Raw genomic sequence first — 18,964 nt, forward strand, 5'->3', positions numbered from 1 at the left:
GCCAGCTGTGGCAATAAAGCTTGCTGCAAACAGCACTGCTGCACACATTACAGCGAGGACCCCTGTAATTGTGTTGAGAAGTGGCATTATTTGTGGTACAATTAGCCTGCCTGGCTCAGTGACACAGCTGAGCAGGTCACCTGTGTGTGCAGCTCAATGCACACGCAACGCAACTCCTGATCACATCCCAGAGCAACCCTGGAATTCCCTTCTCCTGTGCCTTTTAGCACCGTAGTTCCAAAAAACACTTTTGCTGCAATACGTGCTTGCTGCTAACTTGCTAAGATAGATGAAAACCTCAGTCATGCAGTGACACACTTCATTCTGGGCCCCCCAAGCACACCCACAGAACAGCGTTTACTCGTGAAGCAGTCACACCCTATGCTGCCCCTGAAAGAAAACAAAAGCCTCACAAGTTTACTTAACTTTGACACTGCCCTCATCTTGAATGAACTCGGCGCTAGAAGAGCTTAAAACCTTTCTGAAAGCATGTGGCATTTGTGCTGATCCTGCTTGAGGCCTCTGTTTATCATTCCAGTATCCCTATTTGGACCCTAAAACCACCTTGGAGCCCACATTGCTTCACTCCAGCACGCAGCTGGGCTCAGCTCCAACAGCCGCCTCTTAGATTTTACGTGGCAACTGCTGACATCTCCCTCTCCACCCTATTTAGTAGTAGTAAGGAGAGCATGGCTTGCACAGGGCAAACACACTCCAAGCTATGTTTTCACAAGGAAATGACACTTTTCCTCCATGTAGAGCATAACTAAATACTTGAGAAAGAAAGCACAGATAGCTTGAACTCATGCTGATCCTGCCCAAGCACCTGCCCAGCACTCAGGGCCACACACCAAAGCCACATGTGTGCAAGGAAGGGGAGAGGATACACACACAGCCACCTGATAAATCCCATCCACTTACCATGAACTTGTTTTTTTATTTCTTTGGTAGGATCCAGCCACGTCTGTAAGGGAATAAAAGCATTCACAATATAACAGACGTTACAGAAACACCACAGCAAACTGCAAGTCATGAACAGCGCAGCAAAAACCAGGCACGGCTGCAACCATGGAAACTGAAGATGGAGAGCATGTTTCAGAAGTTTTACTCCAGCCTGAAGCCTCAGCATGTGAATTTCCAATCCGACAACGAATATGAATGAACAGTTTCCAATATGAAGCTGTTCTGTCTCCTGTGAGATGACCCCATCACCTCAGAGGCTCAGCACACACAGCCGATGAGCAGCCTACACCACGCAGGCAGCCTTTACAGAAAAGGGTTTAAATGAATGAATTTATGTTGGCTCCTGAAAACACAGCAGCAGCATCTGAGGGAACTCAGCACAGCACATCCTGCACTGTCAGATCCTATTTGCACTGTCTTTTTTAAAAGCAGCATATTAGAAAAGGCTGCAATCGCATCCCAGCAGGTATGATCTCAGGCAAGCCCAGCCAAGGGGAGCACTTGTGCAACACATTTTTCCTCAAAGACCTTTGGAAACAGACAAATTGTGTGTCTGCCTTCTTGTTATGCCCCTTATCTGCATACTTACCCTCCTGAGAACAAAGATGGAAAGACCTTCTATTATTAGCTGTGTTCTTTAATGACCTAATCACTAAAATGGGAGAGAAAACATCCAGCAGCTGGAGAACGTGACATAAACTCAGTCTCTTTAAAGTATGACTCAAGTTTCTAGTAATTATCTCAGCTACAAATTTAGAAATATATCCTTTCCCCCCCCAGCAATTTGGGGTTTTGTGGGATGATGGTGCAACAGGAGGCTCAGAACAACACTCCTGCTTTTGCCAAGCACAGTGGGAGCAGCTCCCAGCACTCCTGGCTCTTTGCAGTGCTGAGGACTGAGGAAGATTTGCACATCTGGATCTCCTGAGGTGCAAGAAGTGACACAGTGCAACCCCCGCAGCAATTTCTCTTGACTAGAAAGACTGTTAGCTTTGTGGCAGGGAGACAGCAATGCCTATGTGTAATCTTATCTTTTTACATGCTGGCCTCCCTAACCTAAGCTACGGATAGGAAATCCATCTGAGAAATAGGCATGCTGCTCCTGCACTCGTTTTCTCTTTACACCTGCTGTTTTATGCACAGCATCCCTATGCATACACTGGCATTGGGGCTGCTTTGGTGCTAAGCAGTGCCCTGTCCACCTGTACCCTCTGTAATTCCCATTCTGAAAACACCCATCACCAGGAAGGTTTCTTGTCTATGTATGGGAGAACCTGCACACGGCCTTCTGACTGCCCTTGAACAGAGGCCTGCATCTCCCTGCTGCTCTGCAAGTTACCAGGAGGTGAAGAAGCACAGCTACAGACTTCCCATTGAGATCTGCTCTAGCAGTGAATCAGTCACCTGGTGCCAGGTCCCCCATCAGGACAAACCAGGCTTCCAGAGAGCAGCTTCCTCTGCACTAGAGCAACTTTACCTTCCTGCATTCTCAGCCCTGACACACAGATCTGACACAGCTACCTGTTTTCTGTCTCTATGGTTAAAAAGCCCCTGAGCTCAGGTCAGGCAGCACCCAAAGCCAGCAGGGCAGCTTGCTGCCTGTGGCACAAACAGAGCTTTGTTTCGCCTGCGTATCAAAAATACACACTTTCAATTATTTAGTCCTTTAACAACAAATACATCCTGTGGCCGTTGGAAAGTGGCCCAACATGGAAGCTATAGGTGAAGCAAGGGAGCAGCCAGAGTGTGGACTGACGAAATTGGTCTGAAGGACATAAAAGCGGCCCCTTGTTTTCAATGTGGAATGCTTTTGGCTAGCTTCATCAAACAGAGTTTGAGTAATTGCTCAAGTTAAAGTGTAACCAGGGGTTTAAAAGATAAGGCACTGCTCTGGTCCAACCAACCAGAGACCTTAAACCAAAACCATTTGAGTAAGAATTTTTGGTATGAAAAGGCCTCGATTCAAACCCACCAAATGCTGACAGCAGTGCCAAGGCAGCAGCTGGTGCTCCGTAACCCAGCCGTGTTTTCCCTTTTCAAAGGCACAATACTCATGGAAAAGGGACATACATAAACTCTGCTGCTGAAACTCCTAACAGCTTTTAGGGATTTGTGACTTCCTGCTGGAAATATACTGAAACAATTAAAAAAACAAACATAAAGATCCCAAGCCTCAAATCTTAGCCAGGAATCCTCCCAGGCACCACCAAGGGTGTGCTTTAGGCTGGCACGTAGGTAGCAGAAGCTGAATCTGTGCTAGGAGCCAGCAGCTGCTACAAGCTCACCCACTGCACATTTTAAGCCTTGATTCACTCCCACTTCCCTGCCCGTGTTCCCATCACAAAGGTGATAAAGCCACCAGCACAGCTCAGTGTTATTGTTCAAAGAATGCACTGAACCACTGGTTATTAAGAATGGCTACATTTGCTGGCACTGCTCTGGAGGAGGAGGACACCAAGGGTAAAACAAATCCAGCATGAATTCAAAGCCCAGGATTTGTTACTGAAACAAGAGGAAGGGGAGTCACGAGTCAGAGGAGGAACAGGAAAGCAAACCCAAAGCCTCCCTGAGCACCACAGCCCAGGTCTGCCCCTACTTTAAGTAAACCTCCATGCAATGACTCCTCCGTGCCCAAAGCATTGCAGTGGTTCTCCTGCTGACAGCTGTGTGCCTTCCATGAACACAGGCTCAAGGACTGAAGTGCCCCTGCAGCGTGTCAGCATTCAGGTCCATCTCACATCACCTAAGGGAGCTAACCTCCCCTTCAAGTCACAATACAAAAAGCCCTTTGGGTCCTTTCTCAGTGAGGAGATCAAAAGTAGTTTTAAGAAGAGCATCAGCAACTTATGCATCGCCATCTCCACGGAGGACAGCTTTGCACAGAGCTGAATCCACCCATAAAAGAGCAACTTCTTACCCTGGAGGTTGGCGTGTCCCATATGGCCAAACCAAAATAGTCTTCTTCCAGGAGATTAAGGTGGTCACAGACTTTCTTAAGTAGATCCTGCCCCTTGGCATGTTTCTGCAAAGACACAGAAGAGATTCCAGAGGATAGGCTGCTTTTTGTCTGCACAACAGCAACAGAATCAAGCAGCAGACACTACAAAGAAAGGTGAAAAGCGTCGACTAGCTTGAAATCAGGTTCTCAGACAACCAAGTGCTGATTAAACGACAGCCAATGTGAGACATGAAGCTGCTGCAGCCCTCCATGACAGCCCCCCTTTGGAGGCTCAGCAGCTTCATGAAAGACCCAGGGGCTCAGAACAAAAGGCCATCATTTCCACAGCCATTTCCCCAACCCCATCTGCTGATTAAACCTAGCTTCCCTATTTTTGCCTTATACACTGAAAGCTGCTCAGCACTCAACTTCTTGCCTCCAGAAATACTCTCTGAGTATCTCCATCTACTCCTTCTTCTTTTCTTTTTCCAAAATCCTGCAGAAGTGATGTGAATGAGCTGGCCCTAGGAACTGATACCCTTTTAGTCCAAAGCATGAAGAAAAACATCCCCAAAGGCACAAAACTATGGTAACCAAAAGCAGCGAATTCTATTGGAGGGTTTGGTAAAAGAAGTGCAGTTCCAGTGACGCCAAATAAGCTTTACTAATGCATCACTTGTGCTGGCATCTCTCCTTTTAGCCATATTTGCATGGCAATTGATCAAAGCCCACAGCCGTGTTTTATTCCAGCCCTGTGAGGCTGTTAGCACACACTGCAGCTCTACAGCTAATGCACTTCATGTGTTAGCCTGGGATATTTCTCAAGGAACTGGCACTTGAAGACATGTAGGAATTAAAAGCTTTCTATGGCTGTCAGCTGCAAGGATCGTCTGAAAGCACTTATTCTCTTTGAATAAAGGCACTGGTGCTGGTCTTTGCCTACACTTTTGCAAATCCTTCTTAATTAAGACCTGAATTCTCAAAATTCTAGATTAGAATTGCAGAATGGTTGGGTTGGAAGGCACTTTACAGCCCCCCACACCCCAACCCCTGCCATGGGCTGGCTGCCCCCCAAAAGCTCAGGCTGAGCAGAGCCCATCCAACCCAGCACCGAGCAGCTCCAGAGATGGGGTACCATAGGGTCAGGGCATCACTGCCTGTGGATAAAGAATTTGTCCTCCCATCTAAGCCAAATCTCCCCTCTTTTAGTCAAAAGCCATTTCTCCTTGTCCTATCACTGTCTGCCTGTGCAAATGGTCTCTCCCCTCATTATAAGCTCCCTTTATAAGAATGCTGCAGCGAGGTCTCCCCAGAGTGTTCTCCAAACAAGCCCAGCTCCCTCAGCCTGCTGTCTTCGAAGGAGAGATGCTCCAGCCCTCTATAAGATGATACTGGCATCAAAGCCAAGGGTACTCGTGCAGTTAAGAGCTGCTCATCGATAGCAGCCGCTGCCTCTCCACTGCTCTGAGCCCACTGCCACGCCGTGCACATGCAGGATGGCTGTGCCAGACCAGCACAGCAGAGGGGCTGCCAGCACCAACCACCCTGGCAGACAGCAGCTGGCTTTTTTGGGGGGCTACAATTGAAATCCCCAACAAACACCCAGTGCTGCAGCAAGGCTCAGTGCTGATCCTGCTCAGCAACAACGGCTGTGCTGTTACACAAACTGCCAGCACTGACCTACTTGCCCAGGATCACCCGAGGTGACGCTCCCGCAAGGAGCCCTGTGCCCAGATACCTTTTAGCTAGTGGGATGAGGAAAACAAGCTGGTGGATGTGTGGTGAGTGCCTGATTGTTAATATTCCGGGCAAGCACTTCAATACTGAAATAGGCATTTCTGCTCGCTTTTTATTGCCCTGACAGCAAGGCAGCCCAGCGAGAGAACGCACAAAATAAAGCAGAATAAAAGCCCTTTGCAGTGCTGTAAGTCAACATAATAATTTTAAATTGTTTACTGCAAACATATTCAAACCCTGAGCTAAATGCAGCTTGTTTTTCTTTACATCCAAGCTACAGGAGATGGCCAGCAGCCTGACAGTCAAAGGCGCTGTGGGTGAACAGAAAAGCACAGATTAACATGACAACACATTTTATTCAGATGAAAGAGGCAGAAGATATTTAGACAATCCCAACACGGCACAATAAACCCAACTCTCGTCTGGTATGAAAATGAGAGAGAAGATGAGCAGTAAGAGGGGTAACATTCTTCTAAACTTCCACCCACCTTTAAAAACAAGGTGCCTGGAAATCACAGAACAAGAAACAAGACCAACTGCTGGGGTGAAATGCGGAGATTTTCACAACACACTGAATAAGTTATGGCAGCTTACAGCAAGATGGCTGTGCAGAAAAGGCTGTTGTGTAAATCACTGGCAGCAAATTAGATCCCCATTAAATAGTGGTGGTGGTAGTTGGAGGAGAAGTGAAAAGAGAAGAAACAAACTCTGCATGTACTTACATCCACAGAACACTCAAAGATGGTGTCATCCAGCAAGACAACTTTGCAGTACATGTTTCTGTGTCTTCTTATGGATCTCTGGGCAGCTTTCAGATCCTTGTCTGCTTTGGGCTCTGCAGCCTCTGGCTTCAGCTCTGCCTCAGCGCTCTCCTCCTTCCCTTCACCTCCTTCCTTGCCCTCGAGGTCTTTGCTGTCTGATTCCTGCTCTTCCTTCCTCTCCTCCTGCGCAGGCTGAAAACCCCAGCACATCCACACAGCCAGTTAGATGGGGCAAACAAAAACCCAGCCCATGAAACAAGCTCTGCACCCCAACGTTTGTTATCAGCCCAGATGCATAACCCACAAAGGAGTGCAATAAGCACACTGAGCAATGGTGATCTGCACAGTGCTTCAAGTCATTCTCTTCATTTAATAAATGATGCAAAAAAAACCCAAAAAGGGGTTGATTAGAGAAATTAGGGCAGATTAGATCATGCCAATTTTCAGGTCACCAAAAGGGGAAGTCACCTTTCGGCCCTGACAACCTCTCCCTTTGCCCACTGAAGCACTTCAGGAGCCAGCTTAACTCACTCAAGTAGCAGAAAACGACACAGTTTGGGAACAGAAGAAGGAAGGAAGTGGTGTTTTTTTCTTAAACAGCCATTTCAGCAGGTTAAATGAGTCCACAGCAGGCTCCAACAAGTGCTGGAAGTGCCCCAATGTGGCAGAGGAAGGGAAAGCCAAACGCTGGTCTGAGCCGGTGGTGAGCTGCTAATTCAGCCCATCGCCTCTCATGAAATCACAGCCAGGCACAGCCGCACGCAGGCACTGCTGGCTGTGGTATTTAGGAACTCAATAACGTCCACAAGCCGCTGACTTCTGTCCCAGCAGGGCTGGGATAATAGGGAGCAGAGAATCAAAGCTCGTAATGCCCGTCGGTCAGCATTTATCAAACAGGCAGCACCTCGCGCAAATGCTTTCACGGCAGAAATATCTGCAGAGTGTCACAGTTCAAAAAGCCACCAACGTCAATCTGAAATAAGAACTAAAAAAAAGAAAAAAGCCCTGAATGCTTCGTCTGAAACGGCGCTTGCTGAAGGAAGGCTGTGGGTTTGCTCTCTGCGCACACTCACGTGCAAAGCGAAGTTAAACAGAGAAAGAAATCATGCATTTCCTCCCAAAAAAGCAACTTCAGGGCTGAAACTGAATGTAAACCTCCAGCTGCCCAGCATGTCCCAGCCCTGGTAGGTACAAAGCAGGGATCATCCTGTATTTTTTACAAGCTCAGGAATTTGGAAAAATAAAACCACGTTACCTGCTACCTTCTTTGCAACGCTGTAAACTTAAGGAGTTGGATTTACAACTACTGCCTACGGCTGGGAACACTCCAACTCAGACAGTATTTCTCAAAAAGTCTCTAAAAACCCACAGTTTGCAGTTCAAACGTCACACATCACTGCAGACCACTCAAAACCCAACAGCAGCAGCGCACGTAGTTCAGATTTTACCATTAACTTGCTGTCTCCATTGACACACATAGGTTGGTTGGGCTTTAGGAGGTCCCAGGAGCTGCGGTCCCTGCCTTTCTGTAACTCCAGGCAGCTAGACTGGTGCCCACAGGGCTGTATCGCCCCAAGATCCCACCAGGGAGTAAGAGAGGCCAACTGACAGCCTAAATGAGCTGCTGCTTAGTGAATGTCTCATTGTGGCTATCTCTCCCTTGGTTCCTACCATGCTTTAGCTGCTAGGAGCTGGGCTCAGCACGTGTGCTGCGCAGAAACCTCTATCTACATGATGCTTTTATAGAAAATACTTGTATTTGGCAACTGCAGCAACAGCCCAGACTGAAGAGATGACAAAGACCTGAAAAGCCACAGTTACACCTCCTGGAGTCCAAGAAACCCTCCCATAGGTTCACATTCTCTTGCAGTTCCCTCCTTGTACCATTAACCTGCCTTTATTCTGCACACACCAAGGGCATCCAAATGAGAAACTGCTCTGCTGAGAACGATGAATTCAAACCCAAATTCTTGAGGGTATTTCCACGCCTCAGCAGAGCACTGAGCCAGTGCAGGGTGTTTTAAGATATGCTTTGAAGAGTGAGTACAATCAGGTGGTTGGCAGTATGGTTTGATAGCGGAGCAAGCTCTGCAATACATGGAGATGACAACGAGACTTTGCAGCATCCCAGGGGTTTTTCTTCTCTAGCTTACTATCAATGGATAAGAATTGTTCTATAACTCTACCTCAGCACACACGCTGCCAGGCCGAGCGGAGTGCTTTACCTGCGTTTCTGCACTGCTTAAGGAGTGGAGGTCAAGAGATGGATCTGTCTTCAGCTCCGGTTCGGGAGCCGCAATCGGGGCCTTCACCAGGATCTCCTCCTCCTCGTCAGGGTTGGCTCCTACCCCTGAGTCCTTCTGGTCCCCTCCGCCCTCCTTGGGCACATCGGTGTCTCTGTCCTCCTCAGACACCTGGGACTTGGGCCTCCTGAGAAAGGAGGAGAAGAGGCGGGAGAGACCGCGGCCCTCGGAGGCACGGCGCTCCTTCCGGCCCTGCTCCTCAGCCGTGGGTGTGTTGCCGTTGGATGCCTTCTGCTTGGGCCCCGACCCCTGCTCTGGGGACGCCTCCTGCTTCTGTGTGTTGGCAGCCCCTTCCTCCTCCTTCGCCTGCTGCCGCTCTGAGTTTTCGGGGTCTGCCGCTGGGCTCTTCTCTGTTGTCATGGTGGTGCTGTAAGAGAGGTGTGAGAGGTCAAACACCGCAGGTAGGAGGGCCGAGCGGCTCCATGCACAAGCAGACACAGAATCACAGAATGGCCAGGGTTGGAAGGGACCTCAAGGATCACGAAGCTCCAACCCCCTGCCACACGCAGGGCCACCAACCTCCACATTCAATACCAGCCCAGGCTGCCCAGGGCCCCATCCAACCTGGCCTCGAACACCTCCAGGGATGGGACATGACCGCCCTGCCCTGCTGATTCCAGTCTACAAATTAAGGCAACAAATAACTCATTCTGCTTGTTTTGACAGAAAACAGCTCTATGGCTGCTCGCCCATGCATCCTTCACCACTTGGACAACGCTGGCTAATGCCCTGGCATCACATCTACAGCTGGGCAAGCAAGAATGGTTAAAATCTGGGAACAAGGCAAAGGGGAAGCAGAGCCCACACGGCTGTCCCAAGGTTCACTCCTTCATGAGTCCCCTTCCCCTCTTGCACAGTGCCTGGACATGGAGCAGATGAGGACACACACGTGATGAGTTGTTCTTCCTCCTACCAAGCCATGCAAAAATCCCACACGGCCCACAGAGGCTCAGAGCACTCACAGCATCCCCCTGCCCAGCTGCTAAGGGAAGGGAAAATCTGCTGCTTGACACAAAGCCCACCCAGCCAACAGGAGCTGTTGTTAGGTCAGGAGCTGCATACTCACCTGCGTTCCTCACATCTACATGAGCCTGAAACAGGCTGCAGAGCCTCAAAACAATCTAAAAAGGGGGGTGCAAAAATAGGACCAACTGCTGTGCTCGGAGCTGTACTTACAAACACCACCCTGCCCAGCACAAGGCAGACCCAAAGAGCCTGAGAGCACTTTGGGATTCATGAGACCTCTGCGTTGCACCATCAAACATCTGAAAAATTTAAGACTAAAAGGCTTCCAAACAATCTCCATAATGGAGAGCAGATTTCTTCAGAGCTGTGTTATTAAGCTGATGCAATGTTTATTTCAACTTTAGCCTGGGCTGTTGACACAAAAAGATGGAAATCACACGCAGGGAATATCTATTTAAGGTATAAAGAGGCCCTAAAATAATCATGCTTTAGAGAGGATAGAACTAATCTTTGTGCACTGCATCACATGTATCTGCAGCAATAAATTGCCACTGCTTACGCAGAGCAAATAGCATATAATCCAATATGCCTCCCAATCCCCCAGCCCAAACCTCAGCACACAAACATTGCCACAGAGCACAAACTTAAGGAATGCGTTGAGATGGCACCTTCCTACGTATCGGTGCAGCCAACAATCTTAATTTAGCTCCAACTAATTGTCAAAATAAACAGAGTGCTTAAAAGACAAAAGCCTCCCCAGCTTTCCAAAGCTCTCTAACCTTGCATTTAATGCAAAAGCTTAATGTTATTGCTAAAGCTGTGGTTTATAACAAAGCAGCATTAGGGACCTGCTCTGACTTTCCTTCCCCAGTAATGCACAATGTCTGAGTTCAGCAATGCTGCTTTTCCACAGGGGACCCCTGGCAGCCTGCTGGGCACTGCGGGCAGCAGAGATGCAACCGTGGGATCTGACCATGCAGCAGTGGAACCCAGGGTTAAGCTGCATTTGGGAAAGGATCTCTGAAACCCCCCCAAATCCCATCCCCTCACCCAACCACAGCAGCCAACTCTGGGAATGAGCCACGGCGCTCGTTTGAGCCTGGTTTTGCAGCACCAGACCATATGCAGAGCTGCCCTTGCAGTGAGCTGGTGGCCAACAGGTTGGCCACGAGATATCAGTGGCCAAGAAGGTCAGTGGGATCCTAGGATGCATTGAAATTCAAGAGTGTGGCCAGCAGGTTGAGGGAAGCGATCCTCCCCCTCTGCTCTGCCCTGGCGAGGCCACGTTTAGAATACTGTGTCCAGTTCTGGGCTCCCCAGCTGAAACAAGATACGGATCTCCTATGAGGAGTCCAGCAGAGGGCCACAAAGGTGATGAAGAGCCTGGAGCATCTTCTTTGTGAGGAAAGGCTGAGTGACCTGAGCGTTCAACTTTCAAAGAAGTCTTGCAGGAGTTTGTTTTTGCAAAGTTAAGGGCAGAAAAGGCTCCTCAAGAAGGCTGTGGAGTCCCAATGCACAAAAAGGTGCTGACAGATGCAGCACTCAGCCAGCTCCCTGCCATGCTGCAGGACTGCCCCATCCTGAGCCCCCAACAAACAGCCAAGCACCTGCTGCCCAACAGGATGCTTAGTTGCTGCTTCCCTCTGTGTTTCTTTTGAATAAATGCATTTGTAAGAACCGTCACCAAAACACACGTTTGAAGTGCTCTACTGTCTGAAAAACAAAAAGGCAGAATCACGGCTCTGGAAATCAGGAGCGAAGGTAAGGGACAGCAGGAGAGAAGCCTCAGCAAGGCGATAAACAAGAGAGCCTCCAAACAAACACTTCCTGTGGATGTAGCTTTCTCTTTTTAATCACTAACATCTCTGGAAACAGCCTGTTTGCTTGCCTGGATTTCAAAGCAGCCACCACCGCGCGCTGCAGACAGAACTCATCCCAGCGTCTGAAGGTGGGACCAGCCTGACTCCAATAAACATCTCCACATCTTTCCTCTGCCCCCCAGGAATGGCGTCAGAGCTCAGCTTCCCTCGGCCAAATCCCTCTCCCAGGGCAGGGGATGTGGAGATGGGCACGTAGGAGCACTTCCCTTCCCTGCCCTTCCCAATAAACACGGAATCGTGGCAGGGAGCCACCAGCACTGCTAACCCACAGAGTGCACTCGAGCATCTTGTTGTAAGAGCTGAGCCCTGCCTGAGCTGGCAGCTGCCTGTCTCCCTTTCAAGTTTTATGCTCAGAAATGCTTTCAAGCTCTCAACCCAAAGCAATGGAGCTCACAAGACACACAACCAAGAGGCCGCGGTACTCCAGGAGCCCATTCCTTCAATCTTTGTTCAACAGCATTTTGTTCCCATGCAGGAAATCTACAGCAGAACTGACACAAAGAGCCCAGTTCCTGCTCTGCTGCTCATTATTTAGACAAGAAGTGGGTTTTACACAGTTTCTCCAGTGCAGTTCTACCAGGTTTTCCAGCTCTCTAACGCTGGATGCAGAGGGACTCATTCCTTCTGGTTTTGCATTTAGCACTGCTGCTCAGCTGCACTAACTGCCATACTTGTCACTGATGGGTTTGGAGCGAGGTTTCTGGTCCAGTGGAGAGAGGGCATTTTATGCTACAGGAATGCACAAAGCACAGAAAAATTCAGATATGGTCCCATGCTGCCTTTAGAGATTGCTGAGTAAACACCTCACCAGCAAAGCGTTCACACGTGTGGATCTGCATTTAAGCATTTCAACGTTTAAGAACATCCTACTTCAGACAGGAAATCTACAGCAATAGGAAGCAATCAGAAGAAAACTTCATTGCACATGGTTACAGCGGGTCTTCTGGACCTAGCAGCCCTGCAATCAGACCCTCAGCCCCCCAGACGCCCCGACTCCTCTGGCCTCACAGCTCACAGCCCAGCTTCCACCCAAGGGCCCAAAGCATCACTGCGGGGAATACAGGCTTCCTTCAACCTACACTCACTCTCCTTTTCTTCTCCAAAATCCTTTAAACAAAACAAATCCCAGCCTTACAAGGAGTAAGTTGTCTGATTGCTTATCCTGCTTCTAATACACACATTTTTACATAATCTTGGTAGTGTTTGATGAGCAGAGAGGGGGTATCCACCCTCAGTTCCAACCCACACAGTGTGGGCTTTCCTCCTGCAGATGTTGAAAAGAGCCATCCCTCAGGATGGACGCAGCTTTTGGGTCCATCCCTCCCATAAGGCTTTCTTCTGTACCAACTTTCCCCTTTCTTCCTCTTCCTCTCACCACCCACCAAAAAATCTAAGAGTCACTTTTTGCATGAGGCACAAAGAAATTGACTGCCTTCAACCAAGCAGAAAGAAGTGAGCTTGAAGCTGTGGCCAGGTAAGAGGAGATTGCAACTGCAGCCCACAACCTAAAGAAGAAAAAGGAGAGCCCCAGCAGCACTGCATTTCTGAGAACACAAACCGTCCTGCAGTGATGCCACACACCACGTAACTACAGCCCTTTGCTAGAACACATTGCCTGACCCTCCCACCCAAAAATGTGAGCCTTCACTGAGCACCACAGCTCCACCAAAGCTTGGAGATGCCAACAAGAGAGACACTTCTGCTGAAAACAGAAATCCAACAGCAGCAGCTGTTTAAGTTTAAGTGCACTCTTTCCCATTTTGCAATGCATGGAGAAAGCACACAGCTCCACTTTCTCCACATCTCTGCAGACAGTGAACACAGCCCCGCTGCTGCCTGCACAACCACGGTGTGTTCTGGGATGGAAGAGGAGAGCTATGAGCAGGACGTGTGTTTGAGTAACACAGCCCACAGATGATTCCTGGTACCACTAGGAAAGCACAGCAGTGACTGAGCAGTTTAACCAAAATAAGAAATTCAAATGCCTCTCAACAAACACCCTTAGAAATGGGAACAACTTTAAGCAGCAGAACCTCTACAGAACCACTACTGAGGCTGAGGGAAAACAAAGGTCCAACAAAGGGACAAAAAGAACCATGCCATAAATAATTGCTTTTGCAAAATCTAACATCTTTTATTAGAGGCACGGTTAGCACTGAGTATCTCCTATCCCTCAGCTTCTGGTGCTGATGCTTTGGGTCCTGAACAAAAGAGATGCCTGCAGTAATGTGAGATGGGGGGGGGATTTGCCTGGGCACACAGGGAAAGCAGCCACAAGGCAGATGGCACATTGGAACCGCCCGGATTTAATTCTCACCAGACCAGCCCTCATAATCTACTGTATGTCAGCAGCACCGTGCCCCTCTTTCATCTTCTGGGAGCATACAGCTTTCCTATTTAAATGAGGGCAAAAAATAGTAGCTTACCATCTGCTGGAAACAAATCATTTATGTCAAATTGAAGACCAGGCTTAAACAATGACCTGACTAAATGGAGCAGTAAGTGCATTACAACGGAGCAGAGCCAGAGCCCCTCCCCTATATCCTCAGAAGCCCTCCCAGATGCTGCAGCCCTGGACGTCAGCATGCAGGAAGTCATAGGCTCTGCTCATCAGCAAAGCACTGAAATTTAAATGAAAACACCAAACACGTGCGTTGCTGCTCGAGCCCTGTCAACAGCAATGGGTCCTGAAAGGCTGCCTGCTTGGGATGTGTTAAGAGAAACTCGCTTGAACTTGGAAGAGATGGACCAAAAACCGAGCAGCCAGTGGATGGATGTCTTGCAGAGGCCGTCAGCACCATCAGTCCGCTTCCATGCTATCCCTAATGCTGCAAGACAGAAGCAGGTCGGCAGCTTGCTAACAGACAGACAGTCAGGATAAGGCAAGTGTCACTTCCTTTTGTGCAGGAGTGACTCTCAGGACTCCTTCAGTCCAACAAAGCAGAACCAATGCCATCCTGACCTGAGTTCTGCAGCTCTCCCCACGCACCAGCAGGTTTGCAAGGCACCCGATCCCCTGCAGTGGAAGCAGCCAGCACAGCTTGGGAGCAGCTGTTGCACTGTTAACCCTGCAGCCCTATCTGCCCAAGGAAGGGAGGGGCTGAGCACCCATCCCCACCCAGCACCCACGCCTGTGCCTGCAGATAGCACCCAGTCCTGCAGAGCACGGCACGCACTGCACGGGGCCAGAACCCAAATCTCAGCATAGAAAAGCATCCTGGTCTCCTAAAGCAACAGTTACACAGAAATGAGCAGAGATCTCCAGTGGCTGAATAGAAGGGTTGCCATGCATTATTCATGAGGCTTTTTTGGCCTGTGTTTATCATAGAATAGCTTAGCTTGGGGGCGACCCTAAAGACCACCTAGTTCCAAACCCTTCACCATAGGCAGGGCTGCCCACCTCTAACTCAGGCTGCCCAGGAGATCTCTGTTCTCATTCAAACCCTGCACTGCACGCTCCTCACAGCATCACAAAGAGCCCAAACTTCTACCATTTCAGCAGGACAGTGCCGACATCGCTGTGTTACACATTGCACATCCTCAGCACACACTCAGAAACTCGGGGCTGCCTCAACAACACCCACCTGTTCTGCTCGTGATGCTCCAAGACCTGAAGTCCCACCCCCCATAGGGTGAGTTCACAAACTGGAAAGCACAGGAGGTTCTGCTGGCATCTCAACACCTCCTGCACAGCGTGACCCCCCACCCCCTTGCAGCCCTCCACCTGCAGGCCACATCCCACAAGAACCAATACATCTCATAGCAGATTCCATCACTCAGGGCTCTCTCTTCCAAATTTTGCTGTGTTCCATGCAATGCAAGGCAGCAGGCACCGCAGCTCTTCAGTGATGCAGAGAAGAGCTGGAGCTCGAGCATCCCAGTGGTCCTCTGCCCCGCTCACAGAAATCAAAGCAGCCATTAAAGATATTTCTCTGAGCTCAATAGCCAATTACACACAGATTACAGAACAGCTCGGCCCTGCCATTCCCCCCAGAGCTTCTCTTTTCAGCAATGTTTATGGCTGCAGCAGAACCACCAGAGCAGACACTTGGCCTTGCAGTCATTTCACCACCGTGTTTGTTTGTTTTTCCACCCGGCAGTGAAATCAGGCAGCTTTCCCTCTTAATCCTCTTAATTAGGGGTACGCAGCAGTTTTCATTCCTTAATTACATGCATCGACACATCTGATGCAACACATTTGCAAACAACCATTTGCACTGACGATGGCTTTGAATCAAAATTGCCGTCGTTTCCCACACTGCTCTGTGCTGCTGACAACACAAGATGTGAACCAGCTTTTCCAGCTTTAACAGGACACATTTAAACACAGCTCCAAGAAACTGCATGCAGTTTTCATTAAATAATCACCTGTTCTTCTGGCAGGTATTAAGTACTCAGTGGCCACAGCAGTGAAAAATCACCGTCGGTCTGCTCAGCAGAGCAGAGCACGGCTCTAAGTTGGCAGAGCTAAAGCTCCACTTCCAGGCAGTCTGCTCAATACTGACACAAGGGATAGAGGGACATTTTCACATCCAGCTCCGTTACTTTGGCAGCTCCGTTACAGCTGGACGAGGCACACTTCACTGCAGCAGCTCAGCTGTCAGGAATCCCTTTGATCCTCCAGGAGGGCACGAACACCATTACCAAGGCTTCTGCTGCTGAACCAAAATAATGATGCTGACACCTTCTGCCTGCCCACAGAGCCATTAGGGCCGAGTCCACAGGGTGCCTGTGCTCACCAGCTTTGAATTACTGTGCCCACTCCTGCCCTAATGCACTAATGGCTCACGGGGACACAGCAGCTGGGCTCCAGCAGGCAGACTGCTGCATTGGCCGCAGCAAAACAGCAAGCAGGATATTAAATATCACCTTGGAGGGAAGAGAGAGCACGGATTAAAAAAAAACTATGTGAAGGAAGAGAGCGTGGCACTGCAGATGCTTTGCACTGCTGGAGACCACTGGAAGCGTCCTCCATCCTCTGCTCAGCACCGCTCTGCTCACCTCCTGCACAGTCCTCCGGCTCACAGATGTTGCAATCATTTGCATGGAGGAAATGTGCGTAAATGTTGGTTTCTTGGAACTGCAGAAAAGGAAGCTGTGCTCACGCTGAGTATTTGCAGGGGCAGAGTTACAGACACATTCTGCACCCACATGACAGGGCTGTTTGCTGACATTTTCTGCTGCTGTCCTGCTTTTGGAGCTCGCTGGGGCTGTATAGGAAGCACTGAGCCTAATGTGGGTTTTGATTCTAGGGCAGGCACTGATACCAGCACTGCTGCTGCATCTGAGCAGTTCTGTAGCAGCTTTTTTACTTGTTCAATTCCCCTCTTGACAACCCAGCACAGCAGGACACACACAGGCACTAAGCACCACACCAGCACTCCTTGGTGGCCTCTGCATTTCTGAACAGTGCGCTGCAGCGACTGCGTCTCAAGCCAAGCTCAATTCTGCTGCTGATCCCAATGCCCCCTCATGCAGGAGTCCAAAGGCTGCTCTGTGAGATGCACTCAAACACTCCTCTCCCATCCTCACATTCAGCTGCACTCATCCTGTTCTCCTCCTGCACCAGCACAGCTGCTCTGCTTCTCTCTCAGGCAATTAATAGTCCCTTGCTTTGTCTCCCCACTGAGCTTTCCCCATTCCCTCTGCATCTCTCCCGCCCCCCCCCCCCATTTTCCCAGCTTCTCCATTTCACTTTACATTAAGCACTGCACCAGAAGCCTGGTGTCCCTGAGTGCATTAAAGAGAACCTTGGTGCAAAGGCAGACATTTGCAGGCAGACCACAGGCGTGCACCAGGGAACCTGGGGCCCAGCTTTGAAGTTGAAAGAGGTTTTCCTCGCTCCCATGGTGCAAAGATGGAACACTCCTGGCTGAGACGACAGCAGTAGACAGCACACAGCTCTTGAAATGGGGCAATATTAAACAAACAAAATAAATAAGCAAAAGCAAACAGAATGCAGCAGGTTTAGTATCTCCCCATCAAAATAAATCATCGTGGTTACAGTCAGCTGAAACTTTCTGGTTGGCTACTGGTCCTGCGTGCCCATTTCATTGAATCAGTAAGGTTGGAAAGGACTTCAGATCACCAAGTCCAACCCCAACCCATCCCACCATGCCCATAATCACATCCCTCAGCGCCACATCTCCATGGTCTCTGATCACCTCCAGGCACGGTGACTCCACCACCCCCTGTGCAGCTGTGCCACTGCATTACCACTGTTATGGAGAAGAAATTTTTCTTGCTACCCAACCTGAACCAGCCCTGGCACAACTTAAGGCATTCACCTCTTGTCCATTCGGCATCCTGTTGACACATATTCTACAAGTCAGGTCTCACAACAGCCCTCCCCTGCACAAAGTGAGCACGTTCCTGTGCACACACCCAACACAAAGGCAGCACTGAGGGTTTGGTTTCAGAAGTTCTGCTTATTTTTCCCTTTTTTACATTTCAATCCCAGTTGTGCAACTGCCTGTTGCCCAACAGAAGCCTCACTGCCCAATGGGCCAGCTGAGAGCCACAGATCTACAGGGACCCAGAGCAGCTCAGGTATGGATCAAGCACCAAACCCAGCAGAAAATGAAGAGCAGACATCGCTCTCATCCACGCTGGGGATACGAAACCTACTGGTCCTGTGCAGCTGACAGCAGCACCGGAGGCAGAACCCCACGTGCCCCATCTGCACCAGACACACGGCCGACAGCGGAGCCCACAGAACAATATTGCTGAAATCCACATTCACGGAGCACAAGAGAACAAAATGCCACACAAATCCTCTTTTCTGCAAGCTCTGTCGGTATCATTGTTAGGGACAGAGCTGCGATGAGAAGAGCCTTCAAACGACGCCAGGGCGAAAAGGTGAAGGGAGCAAAAAGCGAATGTGATCTCACCCATCTCCACCAGACAGATGGCCCATGCAAGCTGCCTCTCTGTCCTCCAACAGACGCACCCTTAAGCCTCCTCCTTTGCATTTTCTCATAGGCAATGGCTTCAGGTTCTCTTTATAAACTGCTGCTGAAAGTGAACGGTGGCTTGTTCCTCGTTAGCGGTTCAGTGAGGTGACAATGATCAACATGCACACAAGGCGCAGGATGCTCTGTGCAGCTGTAAGAAGGATTTCTTTGCTGCCTTAAGAGGGAAAAGTAAAGAAGCACGAATGAAAAACGGAGCTTTCCTCAGTGTGGTCTCTGGTTAGGAAGCACCCACCGACTGCACTTCAGCACTGTGTGTGCAACCCAAGCTGGTTACCACTGCTCAGTGCTGAAGAGACCACAGAAACTGCTCCAAAGCGAATTAAACCTCCCACTTAAGGATATTTCATTATGTTCTCCCTAATGGAGGGAGGTGCTTACAAACCTCACTGAGCACAGCTCTGTTTCGGCTCCTTGCTGTGGCACACAGTGAGCACCGATGGGG

The 18,964-nt window shown here is 49.5% G+C and overlaps 1 protein-coding gene across 22 annotated transcripts in view; it reads right to left on the bottom strand.

The window, feature by feature from the left end:
* The window catches only part of EPB41 (erythrocyte membrane protein band 4.1), a 73,973-nt gene that overhangs the window by 34,562 nt on the left and 20,447 nt on the right, over positions 1-18,964 (bottom strand). For 21 of the 22 annotated variants that reach the window (XM_042833928.1, XM_042833925.1, XM_042833927.1 and 18 more), the window contains 4 exons: positions 8,625-9,069; positions 6,361-6,591; positions 3,881-3,985; positions 922-964 (listed from right to left, as the gene is read on the bottom strand). In XM_042833928.1, coding sequence (XP_042689862.1) covers positions 922-964; positions 3,881-3,985; positions 6,361-6,591; positions 8,625-9,062 — 817 coding nt within the window. In that variant the 5' untranslated portion in view covers positions 9,063-9,069. Of the gene's footprint in view, positions 1-921; positions 965-3,880; positions 3,986-6,360; positions 6,592-8,624; positions 9,070-18,964 lie in introns of those variants that run through there. The other variant, XM_042833935.1, reaches the window with a different exon arrangement.

This window comes from Centrocercus urophasianus, unplaced genomic scaffold (assembly GCF_019232065.1).
Source record: "Centrocercus urophasianus isolate 14NV4802_14NV808 unplaced genomic scaffold, USGS_Curo_1.0 seq_43, whole genome shotgun sequence".
Taxonomy (NCBI): domain Eukaryota; kingdom Metazoa; phylum Chordata; class Aves; order Galliformes; family Phasianidae; genus Centrocercus; species Centrocercus urophasianus.